A 21,273-nucleotide genomic window follows, 5' to 3' on the forward strand; every position below is an offset into this window, starting at 1 on the left:
GAGGGCTTAAGGGAGGGGTAGGCATCTCCATGATTTGGCAATCACATCACAATTTCATTTTATCAACTAAAGTAGCTGCATCACACTTAGCTAACTTAGCTCACCTGAGAGAGGCTGTGGTTGATTGCCTCTCCGCTATTCCTGAGATGTACACCATTCACTGGGGATTTTTATCCACACAGTCTGGAGTTGAAGGGTAATTGTTCATTCCTGGGAGTGGGGGGTGCTTTCTTATTTGAGTAAGGTGTTGGGTTGGAGACTACCTGTAGACCCCAAGATGACCATTTTACATATCAATGTCAATTTAAACTCCAGTAGATACAACAAGGCATTGTTGTGGCAGGGACTCCTCATTGCTAGGCATTGAAAGGAGACACCCCTCCTCCCACACACTAGAGGGATGGAAAAAGAACTTGACCATTGCATGAGTCTTGAGAAACCTATTAACGTAGCTAGAGGGTGCCCGCAGAAAAATTAAAAAATTTGGAAGGTTTGGTGCAGCTATTGTGTGATTGCGTTAGATCCCTGTGGTCGCAACCCATTGTCTGTCAACACTGAAGTTTGTGGTTGTAGACATCCGAAGAAAGTCATAAATGTAGTTGTAGCTACTGATGTTGTAAGCTTGAAAATGTTTTACTGATACCTTCCGTGGAAGCTATCAAAGTATATTACCTCAAACATTGGTTGAGTGTTTGCTTTTTGATGGTGTGAAAAATAGGATTTGTTTGTTTTAATTAAATAATTACCACACCTCGTTCCTCCTTCTGAAGTGTTTCACCTTTCTTCACTTTGAGTTATTGTGGAACATTTATCCTTGACCATTACAAGTTACAACTTTAATGAGTGTGATCAATGGACTTTTCTATCCCAGTCTAGAGCCAAACCTCCCCCTATGGCCAGTTGCAATCCGAAGTCTTACTTATTTGTCACCTTCTTACCCTTGCGGCCAGACAGTGGACCCGTTATTGGTAACCTGTATGTTGTCTTTTGCAGGGCTTTGAATCTATTAAGCCAATACCATTCTGGCCCAGCAGTGAATCTGATTGATGTGCTTTTCAACCAGTCAGAACCAAGCCCCCCAACTGATGCAAGTAAGTATTTCTAATTACAATGCGTGGCTGACTGACTGGCTGATAGCAATTATGATGCCGCTGCCACCCGACTGGTTCTAGTGCAACAGGCATTAAAAAGCAATTGACTCATCTGAACAAGGCACTTGCTTAATTTTTAGTTCTATGAAGTTAAATTACAACTGAATGTATGTCTTTCTATTGTATCCCTTTTGGTTTCTGTTAGTCAATTGCTAGTTGATTTTTGCTAGTCTAGTAATAGCAAGGGGCCTGACTGCCGTGGTGGCAGTGCATGCACCACAGAACCGGCGGACCCCCTGCCCTATTGCAGCTTGGGCAGTCGGACCGCCATTGCCCAGCCGCAACCGCCAGGGATCTCTGGTGGTGTGGCGGTCTTGAGGCCACAATATGCTTGGCATGAACGCAGCAGTCCCGCCAAGCATATTACAAGTTTCCTCTATGCCACGGTTTTCATGGTGGATCATCTTACTTTAAAGCCATGGCAGCGTGGAATCAAAGGGGGCCCTACGGTGCCCCATGTTGCCTCATGACCATGTGCCCCCCTGGGTGCCTGCACCCCAGTACCTACATGACAGGGACTGCGCCAGTCCATGCCGTGTAGGTACTGCCTATTTCATAGGCACCGCCTTGGGACCACCAAAGATCCGCCTGCCAGTGATTGTAAAAGTCATAATCTGGTGGGCGTGGTGCACATGGGTTTGGCAGTGTGGGAGCAGGATGGCAGCGTGGTGGTCCAAACACGTAATCGGGCCCTAAGTCTATATTATAAATTAAAGTTCAACTGGTCCCATTCTGTTGCCTTTCGCAGGAGATAAACACACTTTGTCATACCCTCTCCCGCAGCTATGTTACCCAAAATTCATTGGCATTGAAAATCTTAGGTCTTTTTTTGGTATTATATAAGTACCTATTTAATGTTATGTTTTTATCACATAGATATAGAGAAATCATTTTCCAGTGACTTCGAGCCCCTGAACTATTTGTGCTGCTTCTTTTACCTGCCCATTTCAGGTTTCCAAAATGTAGGCATTTGGGGCAGTCACATCTATTTCTGATTCCTGCATTTTAATTATATTCTTATTATGGAAGTAAGAACAGCCTACTCCATAATTCAATGTAGCCATTTGCTATTGAGTTAGACTGACGATTTTTAGTATTTCTATTTTTCAGGAAATACATTTTTCTAAATTTCTGAGCTTGCAGATAGAAATCAAAGGACACCTTAAAGCGTTCTCACATATTTTCTGAAATAATGTAATTTTTCATATTGGTATCCTAATCATTACATCACGCCAGTGACTTCACATTCAGTCTGAGAAGGCTGAAAAATATGGAGCATAGATGTGGATGTGCTAGGGGCTTCTTATACATGTATGGTAATATTAAAACATGCTATACCCGGGGTACCCAACAAGGTGTCAAATCAACGAAAACGAGTCAGAATAACAAAACGGCAGTGTATTCATCTTTGCATTAAGAGCATTTAATGGTCCGGCAGTCATGGTGTAGATGTCAAGAGTGACCAACTTTCACACACTGGCCACTCTGAGTCAGACGTTATATCACACTGGAAATAATCTAGAAGATCCACATCCACCAGTCAAAAGTGAACTTAAGTGTTAGTTGTGGAATGTGATGTTTCTTGTACGGGAGAGGTGAATGCACGTAGAAGTGTGGTGCACGTGTGATCAAGAGGCTTTTTGAGTCTGGAGAAATTAGTCACACACTAGCCAGAGAACATGATCCCCTTAGTTTAATGCGGAGTCAAAAGCGAGGCAACAATTGAATATGAATACCCGATAGGTTGAGATGTCCAGGGAAGTGGTGCTGAATAAAGCAATGTTGATGTGCATGTTTGAAGGACGTGGATCACTCACTAGTAAATCATTTAGAAGGCATGATCCTCATTGTCATGTCCATGGCACTTTTCTTGGCGTTGCTGAATTTGAAGTATTTTATAAACCGCAGTATATGTGATCAGAGTGTGTGCAAGGTACTGTAAAAAGCTGCAGCCCTACATTGACAGAGCCGGTTTAATCCGTTTCTGCAATCTGGTCATAAATCCAGTTTCAAAAGATCAACACTGGGTGTTTCACACCAGGAAATCACACCACACCACATTGACTTTCTACTCGTGTCCTTTAATGTAAGTTGACATTTTTTGTTAGGCAATGATAAGCTAAAGAATAAGTTGCTGTTGATTAATGATTTACCAAAAATCAAGAGGATCCACAAGCATCATATCACAATCAGAGAAGAGAGCCTGTCACCTTAACCACAATGAAGAGGAAACAAATGAGGATGCAAGGTGAAAATCAGCACTTAAGCCTGCAGACAAGTATAATCTCAAATAATAGGTGGGTTTGGATGGTTTTGTCTACGGTCATCCAACAAGGAGGTTATTTGATGAAACTACAATTGTTCTAGCATCCTGGGTTTGATGCTCACTTAAAGTGAACAGTAGTAGCCTAAAGTTTGAATGTAGTTGAAGCCGAGTATAAGGAGTTGGCCTGACTGAAATCACTAAACTACACAAAAAAGTGATGGATGGAATGCCTAAATTAATCTCAACCACTGGCAGTTACTGAAGGCCACGTCCTAGTCCATCGTTATTTTGCTCACCATGCCACCTTAGATTGGATCCAGCCATATGAAAATCAGTCTTCACCCTGCTCCAGTTGGAACAGTCCAGCCTGGACTGAAGCCAAGTCCTGAACCGTAACACAAATTATCTAGGACCAGTTTCACCCTAGTTGGGGCTCATCAGCCAAGAATAGCTTGGTTCCAGTGAACGTGTGCACGTGACCTACGTCTGGACATACTCGGAGATTAATTCAAGTATTTCATCCATCACTTTTTAGTATACTTTGTCATCCTAAGTGGGACTGGTCTGCCCAGATGTGGGTCCCATGGACACTGTCACTGGAATGGTTGCAAAAATCTGGATAACTGGCAATTGCTTGAGGATGCCCTCCAGTCCTTTGTTTTTTACTCCCTGTACTACTTCAGACCGAGACCACCCGTGTGGAAATAAGATCTGGTTCTACTGAAATAGACAAAGTCCCCCCCTAACAGGACACTAATTAACCCTAGAATGGTTTTAACTAATTTATGACTCATCAGTGAGGTATAGTCGACTCCTGTACCACAGCATGAATGAGACCCACTTAAAAATTGTAGGCACATGCTTTAAAAAAACAATGCTAACATTTTTCACTACGTACTGTAGTTACAAAGTCGGGTGCATTTGGGGGGAGTGCAGAACCGTGGTGGTTGGTGTAACGGGATGCTCCTGTTATGCCCGACCAGTACAGTAGAGTATGCTCTTAGCATCTTCCTGCTACAGACACGACAAGCATTAGCGAAGGCAGTTGTCCTTGCTTTAATAAGCCAACCCAAGAAAGCACAAATGCTCACAAATGCGGTTTATATGTATTGTATGGACAAATACAATTGATCACAGTAGGCCTTCCCTAGCCAGCGTGTCAGAAAAGTATTGCTCTCTCTATACAATGCTTATAGAAGATAAAGAACTGAAAGTGACTAGCAATTTCATAATTGAGTGTACTTTTCAGATGTAAAATAATCCATCAGGCATTCCAGTGGAAGCACTTCCTGCAAGGATAAACTAACAGGCATATCGTGCGAAGTGAGATAATAATCCTCTGTTTGGAGGCAACGCACATTGGACGTTTATTTTAAGTATTGATAATAATACGTCCTGCAGACAGTTGCAATGTCAAGGCAATCAACCTAGCTGGTAGATTATTAGTTTGATTTAATTTTCATGGACTTTGCTTTGCTGTGCAAAGTGCTTCTGTCAACTGCTACTGGATCATGTTTTTGTGATGGTGTACTTCTGTGTTGCAGCCATCGCACAGGCGCGATCCACAGCACACAAACTTTGCATGTCTCAAACTATGCTACCTTAAGAGACCTGCTGAGGCAAGACCAGCAAGCGTTCCCTCGTAACCCTTTCCTGACTTCTTATGGGACTATTCCAGGCACTTTACCCCAGGAAAGACATAGGCTTGCAAAGTCCATCAGTAACGTAGACAAGGGGTCTGCTTTTTACTAAATTTGGCCTTTGCTGCTATCCATAAGCCCATTGTGACTATTTCAGTTTTGAAGTACTGACTCATTCGCTCTCATGCTCAATCTATTTATGATCTGTTCTCAGGACCTTTGGAGTTCCATAATAAATCACTGGATGACTCTCAGAAGGAGGCGGTTTCATTTTCTCTTTGCCAGCGAGAGCTCGCTATAGTCCATGGACCTCCTGGTACTGGTAAAACAACAACAGTGGTGGAAATAATTATTCAAGCTGTGAAACAAGGGTTGAAGGTGAGGAGCATGCAGGAATTCTATTTGGTAATCATTTCGTCTTCGAGTTATGTGTTTCTTTGTTATCTGTACATCCTGCTGCCTATACTGCTTCTCTCCCATTACATTTAGAATTGGCACCTAAGTATTTGTATTTATTTATTACAAGCGTAATGCGAAATTCCTGATACTAAGCAAATTACACCAGTGTAATTTGAATTTCGCCCGGACTTAGTTTTGTTTATACTAGCTTCAGAGCAGGTGCCAGAAGCTAGACATTAAAAATACATAAATAATTAAATCAATAAAATATTACTTGTATGTAAATTTGAAAGGAGCTTTATTAGACTTGCATATATTTCTGGTTCCTAACTTTTCAGAACCACACTGTTTCCTTCTTTACATAAATATTTAAGGAATGAACACACGTGTCCTTCAAATAAGTGACAAGTGTTAGACAAGTAAAGTTATGATTCTAGAGTCATTGCTTATTGTATCTTGCTTAATTTTATTATAATTTTCTTCTTAATATCTATTTGTGTTACAGCGCATCTTCTGCCTTGCACTACACACTGCCTTTTTTAGGTCTCAACTGGCGTTCCAGCGTGCATGCGCTGCTCGCCCTGCGAGGGTTTCTTGGAATCAATACGGTTTCACAAGTCTTGTTTCTGCTCCACCCTTAATTTTCATTGGTGTGCTTCTTTTGGCGTCATGGATTATGCTGAACGAAGTGTGATGATTGTACCGGAGGCTTTTTAGTCCCTCCTGGTTGTCAGCCTGTCCTCTTTTGGCCCCGCCCACCTGGACTGGATCTTTTACTGGCGGCGTGACACGTTGGGTTTTATAATGACTGTCAGCACTCTTTTTTTAACCATTGTTTGCGTGTGGGCTGTGTGTTTACTCGTGGGTGCCGTTTAACTAATAATGTTTTGTATTTGACAATATTTTATTTAGCAATACTTGTTAAGTAATTTTAATTATTATACTGTACAGAAGTGAAGGACAAGCACGTGGCTTGAAGCTTGATTCTTAACTTTAACACTGAGTGCAGCGCCCGCTTCAAGGACACTGCTCTTAGTGTTAAAGTTTTTTTTTAAACGAGCGCAGTGTCTTTCAAGCGGCGCTGTGCTCAGTTTTTTTTTTTGTTCTTGTTTACTTACATTTTCACGGCGTCCACTTCAGGGACTGCGCGCTGTGTTTGTTTTTTTAAAACTTTAAAATTGAGCCGACGCTCGGTTTATTTATATATTTCTTAACTTTAACACTAAGCGCAACGCCCGCTTTAAGGACACCCCCGCACAGTGTTAAAGTTAAAACTGTCAGGTGAGAAGTCACCTTAATAAACGGGTATTACCCCGCAGTTACCCTCACAACACTAAATATATTCTAATCCCGCCCTTCAGGTAAGAGGCCATCTTCCTGAAGGGGTATATTTAGACTGAGGGTTAGCTCCACATGAGCCGTGGCGTCTCTGTGCCACCTCCACCCTCCCATGTCTTAAACATGTTCAAAGGCCGCCGTCCATGCCAGGTGAGAGGCATCCTTTATGAAAGGGGTATCTTCGAAAGGAGGGGGGTCAACCTCAGCAAGCACCGCCAAGTTTTCTGTGCCCATGTCGCCTGCCCCCGTGTGTCACACAGCCATACCCTGGCCTTACCGCCCCCCACACACCCCTACGTATCCGCCATCTCCCAGGTGTGAGGACATTTGGGTGCGGGGGGCGCCTCACTCAGGAGTATTTATTTCTCTGTCACCCCCCTCCCATTCGCTCCCTCCCAGTAGAGAGGCCACTTCCGAAAGGAGATTCTTCAAGGACAGCACGCTAGGGGGAGGGACATAAGAATGAGGTCAGACCCACCCTGGAGCCTCCTCTGCCTCACCCCCCCTCCCTGCTCCTGCTGTCTGCCCCCCCTCGCCCCGAGCCAGCTTGTCTTCCTTCAGTCCCCGCCGTGGAATAGCAGAATTAATAAAAGCCCCCCCTTCCGAATAATGTTTGAGTGAGTACCTGAAATAGCAAAATATTTGTTCTTGGCTCCTTAACTAATACTTGTCATGCTACCAAACGCAATTATGCTTGTTTGATCGACCCTGGAAGGATGACAGGCGGCCCGGCGGGACTTACTTCCTGTCGCCTGTAGGTTACAGAGAAATCCAACCAATCAGATAGTCGCATCCGCGGGACTCGAACAAGCCATCTACAGCTTATACACACCTGTAGCGCACACGCTTAACCCACTCCTCTATCTCACCGGCAGACCTGTGAGCTGCAGTCACACAGTGATCACGTGAGATTATGGTTTCTGTGCCAAGATGGGTTGCAGAAAGTCCCATGATCATGCCAAGCCAGGGAGGCATGTGCCCATCTGTACCCAGGTCAGACTATAGTGTAGGGCCCTCGTAGGCTGTCCTTAAGCAACCCCACAGGGTTAAAGTTAAAAAACAAAACGAGCGCGGTGTCCTTCAAGCGGCGCCACGCTCAGTTTTATACTTAAGCATTTGCAATGCAATCGGAACTGTTGCATTGCAAATGCTTGTTAAACAAAGTTATCAGGCGCCCTACAAACTCACACACTGGCACAAGCACGCGCGCACTCTCACACACAGCTTTAAAATGGCTATAATGCATGTTTGCACTTGAAACAAATACTGAAAAGGATCCCATTGCTGAAATACAAAACAGACAATGTAACAAGTCCAGGTGCAGGCGTGGACACCGCTTTGCCTCACATGAATCTGAGTCCACCCATAGTTGTGTAAGGAGAAGGTTGTGAAGATGTGGGGAGGCGAGTGGGCAGACAGTAGTGAGTGTTCCAAATCCGGAGTAGGGTTCTGCAGCTTCTTTCCAGGCCTCCCCAAAGATCAGGTCCCGACCAAGCCAGAGCCTGGTATACTCTGGGTTTCAGATTCTCTGACAATAAAAGGCCTCCTCCCCAAGCGGATCAGCTCAATCTGAGACAAGTCCAAAAGAAGACGACATTGATGCCCGTGTGCACCTCCCAGGACCACCCTATGCCCAGAGTTCACCACTCGCTGGATCGCCAGTGGCCCCCACAGTGTAGTGTGAGCTAGGCCCATTTACACCCTTCTCGTGGAAGCCTTCTCCCAATGCAAGGGGTTCGTATGCATGTCTTGTCTTTATATGATTGGAAGCTGGTTGGGTATTTTAATAATTACAATGCTGTTTCCGTGCCTGAGTGTGTGTATCTCTGGGTACCTGTGCCCCCATGCACCAGTCCACTCATGCTTCTTTATCTTGTTATTCTTAGTGTGGGCATTAATGGCTGTGTCCTCAATTGCGTGTGATGTGTGTCAAAATCAACAACCACCATTAGCTAAACAACACCAACGCAGTGCCACCAACAACATAACACTACCAACACAAACTATCAACACAACTACATCCATATGCCTCATACTACTCTCATCCACACACACAAACATTCTAGCACACACTGCTCTTCTCTGCAACACTCTCCATCCTTCTGCCTACAACTGCTCTTATCCTCATCACTCCCAGTACTTCTGCATCACACTGCTCTTCTCCTCTTCCTTCTCCTACAATCTCCCTAACACTGCTCTTCTACACCTATCTACTTCCTTATGCATAATATTAAGCAAATAATCTTACCTACCTGCTACCTCACACTACTCTTCTACTTCTCACTCTCCTTTCATATCCCTCCTACTACTCTTCTACTCCTCTCTCCTTCATTATGCCTCATCCTGCTCTCCACCCTTTCCTTCCTTTAGAAACATGCTAATTGCTTCCACGCTTTCTTCCTTCTCCCTCATACTACTCTCCCCACTCCCCTTTCTTCTGCCTCATGCTACTCTCCTCCTCACTATACTTCATTACCCTCATGCTATTCTTCTACTCACTCTCCATCCCAAATCTTAAACACTGCTATTCTATTTTTGACGCTATTCGTTATAATACTACACACATAACAATTATAATTCAACCAACATAAAGGCACATCATATCACATACAAATACTCAATAAGACATAGCTATAATACAATACCATTAGCAAAGCAAATAGCTTTAACTTAAAGGCGAGACCTATTGCATTCCAATGCTGGTTCATGGATAGCTCTTCTGTTGCTTTTTGGCAAGTGAACTTCCTGTGTCCTTACCAAGTTCTCTGTTCTCACTGCATCTATCACAGCTCTTATCTTGGGTTGGAGAAAAATGAATGGGGTAGCCTGTTGATTCTCTTCACCCACAACTCCCATTTGCCCCCACAACCTCCTTCTGCACCCATTGCGTCTCCACCCTTCCTCCTCCCTCTGTGTTCCTTTCACCCCCACTCCTCTTTTACACCCGAAAACACAGATCTGGAACTTAGCTCCTACAGATTTGTGGGGATTTTCCTTGCAAAAAGCCAAAGCTATCCACATTATTCTACTCCACACTATTCAACTCCACACATTTCCAATCCACACCACACAACTCAATGCCATACCACATGACTCAACAACACAGTTCCACAACACAATGCATACAATCCGCACTACATAATTCCACATCATGCTACAAAATTCAAAAGCACACCACATAATTAAACTCCACTACATACCACTCCACAACACAAAATTCCATTCCACATAATTACACTCCATAACACACAATCCGACTCCACATAATTCCAGGATACTTAATACCACATAATTCCACTGCACACCATGCCACATAATTCCATTACAAAAATCAACATCACACCACCCAAATCCACACCACACAATATCACAACGAACAAATCCAATCCAACCTATTTAATTCCACTACACACCACATATATACACTCCATAAGACATGGGTAAAACATATTGTCATTTACAACAATTCAGACCTATTGCATTTTCGATGCTTGTTTTTTTATATAGCAGGCCAGGTGCTGTTTTTCAACTAATAGAACGAGTGCAGAGGTGGCAAAGTACACTTAGGTTGATGCTGGGTCAATTCTTCTGATGTAAACAACATATCAGAAGTGACCCGCCTGATCCTGAAAGCTTCAGTCTCCTCCTTTTGTTGGTCCATGAGAAGGAATGCCGCTGGCCGCGCGACACGAAGGGGAGCATGGGCGGGACAGCGCCTTAGTCCCACACGTCGGGCGAGCAGAGCCTGCAGCGCGCCACCCCCCTGAGCCGCCCTCCTCGCCACAGCCAATAGGGAGGGCTCTCCTGGGGACGGGGGAGGCGTTCCCGGGGATATATAGTAGGCCCAGCAACTTTGCTCGGCCTCTCCTTCCCGCGTCTGGTTCCCTGGGCTGCTCTGCGCTGTTCTTGCGTCGGGTTTTTTCCCTTCGACGTGTTTTGCGGTGAGTGCTGGTGTTCATGAGCCCGCTTGCGGGCGTTTTGATTGTAGAGGGGCACAGAGCTTTAGGGGCAAAGAGCGGAATATTTAGGGACGTTTTGTTGTCCCCGATGGCGAGCGGCAGTTTGTGTGGCCTGGGGCGCCGAGGGAGAGCGCGCACGGGATAATGGTCAGGCCGTGTTCATCAAGGGGATGCATGCTTGGGATGCCTGGGTCGTGGAAGTGCTTTGCCGTGGCTCGGGAGGCTCTGATGTTGTGAAGTTGGCTACGCCGCGATGTTACAGTGCGGAGCTGGCTTTGAATCTGTGACGCCGTTGACATGCATCCAGGATAGAGCGGCCGAGGCTAAACTCACCCTAGTAAGCACAGGGTGCACCAGCCAATGAAACACCGTCCCTCACATCAGTGGCAGGGACTCGGGCCTTGTGAGGAAAACCAAGCTTTGTGTATCTTTATTTCATTGGTCTTTTTGTTTGCGAGCGTTGTCGTGTATGAGAAGGTGTCGTCATTTGGAAGGAAACCATAGGCATTTAGTACGACGAGCTGAAGTTAGATTTGTCCACTGACAGTCACAAGGCCTTGGGCGGAAAATGTACAATGGCGATGTGTTTTTGATGACGACCAATTTCTGCACGTTATGCTTTTGGAGAATCGCTATCGTTTTAATGACTGAATTAACTAAACGCCACAAGATTTAATCTTCACGATGCGGCTTTTATAAAGGTCTAAGTAACTCACGAGGACCTTGGCAGACGGAAGGTCGCTATGTGCATAGCGAGGTGGAGGGCATGGCGCGGAGTGCCCCTTAGCGTGTGCAGTGTTTACCTCCAATTGGGGTTGGTTTTCAGGGAGAGAATGTGGCCTAACAGTTAGGGCGGTCGACCGCGGAGCTGGGGATCCGGGTTCGAGTCTCGGTAGGGATGCGCAACATTACGTGATTAATTTCTCCGTGCCTGATTAAAGTGAATGTGTCCGTCTATGCCCTAATCAACATGCTGTGTTTCCATTTGTGATACAAGTTATTTTATGTAAACTTAATGCATGCAGACTGTTATAATAATAGTTGAAATTTTGCGTTAGTTGTAAGAAGAGCTCGTAATCCGGGTGCGAGTCTCGGTAGGGACGCATGTGCTGTCTAGCAAATAGATGTCTGACTAGTGCCACAAAGCCTCGGTTAAAACACAAGTGCTTTAAAAATATGATCTCCGTCAAAGCATTCACTGAGCGAAGTTACTGCAGTGTTTCCCTTTACGGTCTGGTCTGTCCCCCTGTTGTCCTTAGCTCAGCACCTTTGTTTCGTAAGTTCACCTCCCACTACAGGCTGCACGCCAAAGACAGTAACCGAGAGCCTGGATGGCGCAGTCGGTGGAGCAGCGGAATGTAGACCTAAGCGGCCAGGACTCGGGTCCCAGTGCAGGCGGCTTAGTTGACGGGATAATATTTCTAGGACGTCCATATATTAAAAATAGTACGTCTGCGTCGCGCGCGGCCTCCAGATGTTTACAAGCAACACTTTCCCCGGTAATGCAGTCGGCGGCTGGTCACTGGCGGCTAGAATCGGAATGCGAACATTGGCATTAGCGAACGACTTTTCCTCATCATTCCGTTGCTGGGCTGAAGAGTCACAGGAAAAGTGATCTGGGAGTAGTTAACTTGATCCCCCTCCTGTTCGGTCTGGTTCAGTTTCACTCCATCGAGGTCGAGCGGCGGTGGTTGGTTCTGATACACTCCTTCGTCCTTGCCTTCCTCTTTTAGTTGCGCGTTAGCTTGAATAGAATTCCGATTGCCCCCCCTTCCAATCATGCGACTGGGTTTCAGATGCTTCTAAGAAGATCTGGTTTCACCATAATTTAATTTTTGATTATTTGGCCTGCGCGGGAAGCGAGGGGTCTGTGGTCTATGGTGGTGCACGATCACGGGCTCGCGAGGGGGGGGTGAAGGGCCCAGCGGGCTGCCCGGGTCGCGTAGGAAGATAGGGCCTTATCCCCTGGACGGTAGGCGCCACAAAATGTGGAAATACTCCCCCTCGGGCAATCTCACTGCGAGTTGGTTAATTAAACAGGTCGCTCCCACTTAACGAAACTCGGTCACCAAGGTAACCGGGGGTTGGCGCCGAAACCCGGACCGCCACTCCGACCCTTTGTTCTAGGCCCTGCAAATACCAGGCCCGCAAGGATAATGATTCGCCACGTAGTGTGTCTTTGGGGTGCTGGTCTGGTGTCGGGCAGTGGGAGGGGCCAGCATTCTCGGGCCACTTAAGTGAACTACATTGGTGAGAATCTGCGATGATGTGCCGGGGAAGTGTAGCTGTGTGGGTTCGTGTCCCTGCGGTAGAGAAATGCATAGCGTTTTCGGGCCACTTGGGTGAAATTGCGTGGAGGTTGCATGCGGTTTCATTGGATACATCGTTGCGCTACATTGGCGAGAATCTGCGATGATGCGCCGGGGAAGTGTAGCTGTGTGGGTTCGTGTCCCGGCGGTAGAGAAATGCATAGCGTTTTCGGGCCACTTATGGGAAATTGCGTGGAGGTTGCATGCGGTTTCGTTGGTTACATCGTTGCGCTACATTCCCGCCCCTTATTTTGCACGCCACTGCGCAGACTCGAGTAGTGAGTCATCGCTGTGGGCGTGTTATCCCCCATTCCCTAGGCTTTCACGGCAGTGTACGGGGAAGCAGCGCGCCTTGTATAGTTATTCCCTATCCCCACGCATCGATATTCATTAGCCCCAAGTGTCGTGTTTCCACATCCAAGACTTGTTATTCCTCATTCTGGTTTATCTTCGGATGCGAACTGTTATTATCCCATCACGGCTCGTCTGTTTTGGAATGCTATTGAATTGCTCCCCATGTGTCGGTATGGAAAAGAGCAGTTGGTAGAGCGCTACTATTCAGGCACGGTGATTATTTTGACTAAGGATTCGCACAAGCACAATGTTGCTTTCTAGGTAGCTTTAAAGACAAATAATTTAAGTGCTCGACTAAAAGGCACCCTATGTTTGAGAAACACAATATGGAGTTGCTTGCTGATCCATTCTACACAAATTCACTTCTACACTGGTTCCATTCAACACGTGTCTCTTAGGGAAATGCATAGCTGCCAAGGCTTCAGATTGTGTGACATTTTCATAATTTCGTGTCCCTGCGGTAGAGAAATGCATAAGTGTAGCTGGTGGGTCGTGCCCCTGCGGGAGAGAAATGCATTGCGTTTTTGGGACACTTATGTGAAACTGTGTGGATGTTGCTCATGCGGTAACCCAGTGGCGTAGGGGGTTGGGCATCGGTCCTCAGAGTTGATGTAGCGAGTTCGAGCCTCGTCTTGGTGGCAAATGGTGAATTTCCGGTGTGCGATCCATGCAGGGTTCCTCGGGTGTTCCTCGGGCGTTACGGGTGTTGTGGTTGGTGCCGGGAGGTGCAGCGTTGGGTTGGATCGACTGGATGTTGTCATTCATTCCAGGTCACTTTTTGCTGGTCATGCACCGCGAGGGCTCGGTGGAGGCTGCACTCCCACTTGAACCCGGAGCACTCAGTCGGGGGTGCGGCCTGCCTCCTCGTGCACATTGCGGCACCCCGGTCTTTCAGTGGTCACTACTAGCAACGAGTTGGGAGGAGATGAGCTGTTCAGGGTCCGATCACGGGGAACGAAGGCTGAGGTTGATTGTGCACTTTTGCTGCGTGGTACAAAGGAGGCCTACATGTCATCTGACATATATGTGCAGGGTTCCGTTCTGACACGGGTGTATTCACAAGGAAGCTGGGGCGTGTTGTGCTGCATATGCTGGGCTGTCTTGTCTGAGTGGTATTGCCAGCTAGACGGTACAAGTGATAGTCCTGCACCAAGAGGTGGATTATTCAGTGTGTGAGACGTGGGCTAGGTGGGAGAAACATGGAAATGACCATGCCACCGGGGTGATGTGCAATAAAACGTACATGTGTAGTATTTTAGATGGGTGAACATATGCACATATGTAGTGCAGCTCCGCCCACTGGTCTCTTAATTGGCCTTCATCTCCTAGTGAGGGTGTAGTTTAATGTATAGCGATGCGTGAACCTCATAAAGTGAGGGTGTAGTTTAACTCCTTTTGTTCAGCCTGGTTGAAAATGCGTGGTTGTATAGTGCTGTCGCATAGAATAGAAGCGCCGTTGTAGGGTGCCATGCTACCACTAAAATGAATTATCGCAGAGCTAGTCAACCATCACTCCTTGGGAATTGTGAAACATGAGCGACCTGATTCCATTTATAACCGTTTGTTCCAGAAACAAAGTCGTTAAAATTCTTTCGGCCTGTACTACCTGTGTATTCTTCGGTGAGAGCAGTACATTTTCGAGAGCAGTACATTTTCGTCACTTACTTTCCGGGGGAGTCGTTGTGCCTCGTCCTGGGTTAATATTGGGGCATAAGCAGTTAGGTTTGCGATCAAGCTAAACCTGGTTAAAGGGAGTTTATTCAATAGAATAGTTCTATCTATAGGCGCGAATGAAGCTAATTCTGCCCCTTTAACGTCACTGGATATCAACACGCAAGTAGAGCCAAATGTGATTCCAGCAATAGATTAGCTGTGGGGTCTATTCATGGGGTTCGACTATGTTACCTGGGGATCTGGTTCGAGTCTTGGTGAGGACGCCAAACGTCGGTGCTTCTGGGAAAATTTCTTAGCTTCACCAGTCCAATGGAGATGGTCATGTAATATAACTGGTACTACATAAAACATTCTGATACAGGATCCGGCAACCTCTGTAGTAATTTTTAGAACACAACCCAAATTGTGGCGGTTGAATTTTAACGTAATTTAAGAACACAACTCTAATTGAAGCAGTTGAATTTTGTCGTAGCCCTCCTTTTAATATCACATGGGTTCATGGTTATTGTAAACGATACGATTCATGTATATGCCCCATACTTTTGGGGTCGAGTTCGCGCTGGAGGACTGGGGTCTCTTGCCTAAGGACTGCGTTCACGTGAAGTTTCTTTATTATGGAATTTAACATGAGTTGCCAATAAGATCCAAGTATGACCTGCACTTTCATCTAGGAATAGAGGTTTTAATTTGCACCTTGTAAATTCTTTAAGTTGGTAGGTGACATTAGTCGCCATATCTTACACATATCGGGTTTCTATAGCTTATACTATAGCTTTCAACTCTACTTCCAATGCAGCCATTGTATTCTCTTACCAAGCGATAGACCAGTGCTGCGGTAGTGAACTAGCTTTGATATCTGGTTAGCAGGTACCCCTGAATCCAAGGTGTCTGGGTTACAAGACATCAACTCTGCAATCATTAAAGACAGCAATTAGCACTTAAATAATAAAGCAACCCCAAAGGGATGCAAATGCTTTCCGCGATTGGTACTACATATCTGAATGGTACTCAGGTTACAAACATTATCGTGATGGAGGGGAGAGAGCCCTCTGGGGGTTTCAAGCGTCTACCCACAGGTTCAAAACTGATAAATGCACCCACTGAGTAATCGTAACAGCTCTATGTACGGACTTAATAAATAGTGGTAGCCATAAAGCGCCAGCTGCAAAAGGTTTTCAGAACATTATTCGATAGTTTATAGTATAGAACGGCGAACCGTAAACCATCGCAGCTTCTTTTACACTTCCCTTCCAATTAATCTATCTGCTGCGATGTTCAACTATGCGAATTTAACTTCAAGCAATAAAACTTAATAGATCTGGTGGGCGAACGTAGCCATAACGGATATTGGAGACAACGGACAGCTATGGTGTAGGGCACGTCGAAACATAAGTTTAAGGGTGATTGCAGGTTTCCTAATTCTGCAGGCATAAATACAATGTGTTTAACTCACACATGTAATCCTAAAAGGCACTGCAGTATTATGCAGTATACCACATAACTTTCAGGAGTGTCCATTTCGGATGTTTTGACATATTAATGCAATATCATCCAACAAAACGTGCCAACATTCAGAAATAGCACTCTATCCCCGAAGTATATTTTGCCCTTATTTTTAGCCGGGTCCAATGCCATGAAAGCATCACAACATCCACCAGGAAACCATTATGACCCAAAGGTGTCTTCATGTTTTAAGGCATCATAAAGTTAAGTTTGGTATAATTTATACCAATGTCAGTAACACAATTGCTAAGACTTCTACTATTGAAAATACATGAGGGAGCAAACAGTGCATTACAGAAGGTTAAGTGATAAGTGTGCAGGTTGCAAGAGAGACACAGTACAAGTGGAGGTAAAATACTGCAATATGTGCTAGACACTCAGACCTAGAACAAACGTAATGTAGGCAATGGTGGCATTATGCAAGCAGCAAAAGCAAACAACATGTGAGAAGCAGCAAACAGTGTGTTACAAGAGGAAATGGCGGGTGCATGTTTCAAAACAGTACAATGCTGCAATAAATGGCAGATACTCCGCAGGGACTCAAGAAGGCATGCCTGCGACTTGTTCACTCTATAGATATATGCGGGAACTGTAAGAGTATCAGGCAATGACTCTTTAGGGTATGTTGTAAAGGTGTACACACAGCATTTCCCAGTACAAGCGATAACAGTAGTATCTGCACACAAAAAATGTCACATTAACCGTAAGATTCTTTATGAAATGATAAAGATAGCGAATTAATTGGAAGTACGTTTATATGTGGGGTAAATATGTACTTCCGTATATTGGTTCATTCACCTTTAAGGACACAGACCATCCCTAGTGTGGGAATTCCACTGCGAAATACTACTGAAGGATGGGAGTGACAACCGGGAGGAATAAGTAGAATTAGAAAGAAGGGTCACAATTGTGAATACCTTGCCTTATTGTGAATAGGGCCAAACATATACCCGAACAGTAGGTAACGAGTGCAATAAATGGCATGTCAGCCTTAAATTACTGTACAGCCAATGCCAATACAGTGCATTACACATAAAATGGGATTGCTTTAGCACACATTCTCGACATCGAAAACATGTATAACTTCCTAGCTTCATCTCTCTTTCTTTCTTTCTTCTAGCTTCAGGTTAAAAGTGTAAAGCTTGATGTTCGCCTAGAAGAGAATTAGGAGTGCATTATGCTTGCTGCAGGGGCACAAGCGCAGTCCGGAAATAGGAACCTTACACCAATATTCTGGGAATGAGTCCAAACCCACGACACATCAGAATGTGGACTCGTTAGCGGCTTGCCCCGTGGCAGACGAAAAGTGAAGGCAACCACTATGTGCCTGTAAGAGGCGTGGCTTATGTAACTAGGGGCGTGGCATAAGAACGGTAGCTAAGCATTTCCCGTTAAAGGTGCGGCTTATGTAACAAAGGGCGTGTCCTACGAACCGACCTAAGAAATCTCCATAAGTGGTGTGGTGAAGGGTACTATGATAGAGGTGCACTAAACAGCGACCGAAAGTAGCTAGGTGGGTGGGGGGCTCTGTCATCGACGGAAGCCTCCTCCAGAGCTGTGGCGGAGTACAGGGCGATCTGGAAGCAGATGGACAGTAGGGGTACCTCTGCGGCAGAAGGATACAGTCTAAATACCTCTGCCTGGCACAGTAAGGGTGCCTGAGCCAAGAACCTGGAGCCGAGGGGGTTCCAGGAAACAGCGTCGGCGCCCCGTTAGTCCTTCGGGCGGTCGGGGGGCGTGAACCGACCGGGGGTGTGCCTCATCTCCCTGCCCTGACAGGGGGGGCGGGAGTGTAACGAAATAAAGTGATAATGTACTGCACCGTCAGAGCATCGCCTCGCCGTGCAAGATGGCTCCTTAGGCATGCGGGTCAGCGAGGGGCTGCCGCATTGGATCGCCTGTAAGATGACCCACCTATCTGATACCTGTTGTGCGAAATAAACCTGCATCACTGCTTTCCCACAAATATGTCTCATGAGTTTCCTTGGTATGTAAGTGTAATGTGCGTAGGGCGGAGTAAGCGCTGACGGTGTGGGCACTATGCCGCTGGCCGCGCGACACGAAGGGGAGCATGGGCGGGACAGCACCTTAGTCCCACACGTCGGGCGAGCGGAGGCTGCAGCGCGCCACCCCCCTGAGCCGCCCTCCTCGCCACAGCCAATAGGGAGGGCTCTCCTGGCAACGGGGAGGCGTTCCCGGGGATATATAGTAGGCCCAGCAACTTTGCTCGGCCTCTGCTTCCCGCATCTGGTTCCCTGGGCTGCTCTGCGCTGTTCCCACCCTGAACCCTGACCCAGCTGCAGAGCGGCGGGCGCTGTTGTGAATTCCTTAATGGTCATGTTTTATGTTGCGGGCGGAGTCACAGGGCGATCTGGAAGCAGATGAACAGTAGGGGTACCTCTGCGGCAGAAGGATACAGTCTAAATACCTCTGCCTGGCACAGTAAGGGTGCCTGAGCCGAGGGGGTTCCAGGAAACAGCGTCGGCGCCCCGTTAGTCCTTCGGGCGGTCGGGGGGCCTGAACCGACCGGGGGTGTGCCTCATCTCCCCGCCCTGACAGGGGGGGCGGGAGTGTAACGAAATAAAGTGATAATGTACTGCACCGTCAGAGCATCGCCTCGCCGTGCAAGATGGCTCCTTAGGCATGCGGGTCAGCGAGGGGCTGCCGCATTGGATCGCCTGTAAGATGACCCACCTATCTGATACCTGTTGTGCGAAATAAACCTGCATCACTGCTTTCCCACAAATATGTCTCATGAGTTTCCTTGGTATGTAAGTGTAATGTGCGTAGGGCGGAGTAAGCGCTGACGGTGTGGGCACTATGGAAGTCTACGACATGTTGATCTTAAATAGACTGAAAGCCTTTCAGAACTTTTTCTTGTTTGGCAGCCTGGTTGATACCCACTTCCCTTTCAGCACAGAGTAGTATTGAGGGAACGTAAACCTGCATGAAGACCATGATCTGTCAGGAATCTGCTGAAGTGCTGCTCGATCGCAGCCAAGTCCCACCTTCCTGTAAACTGGACCACGCTGAAAGTCCATGTTACCCTTTGGTTTTGACTGAGGGGGGTAAGAGAGAGAGAGAGAAACACAGTCACGGAGGAAAGGAGGGGCTTAGGAACCCAGTAGTCTTGGGGTGGCGTCCTTCGAGGATACAGACAACACCTTTGTAGGAAGAGAGGACCACTAAGTGAGTGTGGCAAAAGAATATCAGGAGCTCATAGCGTAAGGGTCTCTGCACAGCACATATTGACTAACTCATCCACCTCCTCAAAGTCTAACTCCCTGACGAGCCCAAAGAATCAACCATAATTTTAGAGGAGGAAAAGAATCAGCAACAAGTATGTCATGAGCAAAGAAGGCTGCAGAGGGGAACCGGAACAGATAAAAACAACATAATGAGATGAGCCATAGCTCTCTAAAGCGAGAAGTGAAACTCCAGTGCAAACATGATAAGTTGCTAGGGAGAGGCTAAAGGGATTTTGTTTATGCTGCCCTTGATTGGAAAGTGACCCGTCAAAGTGAAAGTATAAATCTATGTGTCATTGTGCACCTTAGTCCATGGCCTCCCAAACATTATGTACCATTGCGCTTTCTTATGCCATAAATCATTACTTCACTTGTTCTGCACATTGTTACTATAAGGTGAGTGTGTGTAACTTCATTTTTGAGTTCTTTGTCGAAGTGGGAACCCTTTTTGATTCATGCAGGAAAGAACACTGGTGAATATCTTTACTAGTCCATGGTCCCTTGGTGTCGATCCTGAAATACCAATGCACTGACATTCGAACTTTCCAGTAGCGTGCAATTGTGCCAGTGGATTCACCAAAGTGGTTGGTGTTTTAGCTGAACTTGCACAATGCTTGAAGCCTCTTCATGGGAAGATATAATTTGCATCTTCTATGCCAACGTTTACCGAAGAAGCATTATGGTGGAAGTGCATCTCCACTGAGTGTCATGGAATGTTTATGGCAAACCTAGGGTTTATCTACCACAATTTAGCAGACCGGGTTTGATCCCATCCAAACAAATGTTTACTTGATTATAATTCAGAAATACATTAAACGTTATATATGAGGCCTCAAATATTATGTGTGGATTATAAATTGTTTTACTTTCTGCCCCATTAAAAAGCTCAGTAGGTCACATTTTTCTCTTGCATGTTAAACCTTTACTAAGGAACATGACCATCGCATTACCTTGTCTCTTTTGTAGGTGTTATGCTGCGCTCCTTCTAATGTGGCGGTGGACAATCTGGTGGAACGCTTAGCCGAACGTAAGGAAAAGATCCTGCGCCTGGGTCACCCAGCCCGCCTATTGGAGTCTATACAGAGTCATTCATTGGATGCCGTTTTGGCAAACAGTGACAATGCACATATTGTAGCAGATATCAGGAAGGATATCGATTGTGCATTCGTAAGTATTATGCTCTTCAAAAAGAAAAATACACTATTTTACAAAAATGTATAGTCTACTATCACACTGGGTTGACCTTGTTTGTTTTATGTTAGAAGAGTCAATTTAACATGACGTGTACTTGCCCCCACGAGTTGGTTGTGCAGCGTCGATAAGATAGTCACCTCGTAGTTGATTGCTAGCTCCAGGCAGGCATTCAGTTCAGTTCGATAATTGTTTCCCTGTTCCATTGTTGTCTCTGTCTCTCTGAGGTCCCAGGACCATC

At 46.0% G+C, this 21,273-nt stretch overlaps 1 protein-coding gene across 1 annotated transcript in view; it reads left to right on the plus strand.

Moving 5' to 3' along the window:
* IGHMBP2 (immunoglobulin mu DNA binding protein 2) overlaps window positions 1–21,273 on the plus strand; it is a 326,225-nt gene that overhangs the window by 114,512 nt on the left and 190,440 nt on the right. The window contains exons 4-6 of the mRNA XM_078682888.1: window positions 994–1,091; window positions 5,272–5,435; window positions 20,808–21,008. Of these exons, the coding sequence (XP_078539014.1) occupies window positions 994–1,091; window positions 5,272–5,435; window positions 20,808–21,008 (463 nt within the window). The remainder of the gene's footprint in view (window positions 1–993; window positions 1,092–5,271; window positions 5,436–20,807; window positions 21,009–21,273) is intronic.

This window comes from Lissotriton helveticus, chromosome 3_1 (assembly GCF_964261635.1).
Source record: "Lissotriton helveticus chromosome 3_1, aLisHel1.1, whole genome shotgun sequence".
Lineage (NCBI taxonomy): Eukaryota > Metazoa > Chordata > Amphibia > Caudata > Salamandridae > Lissotriton > Lissotriton helveticus.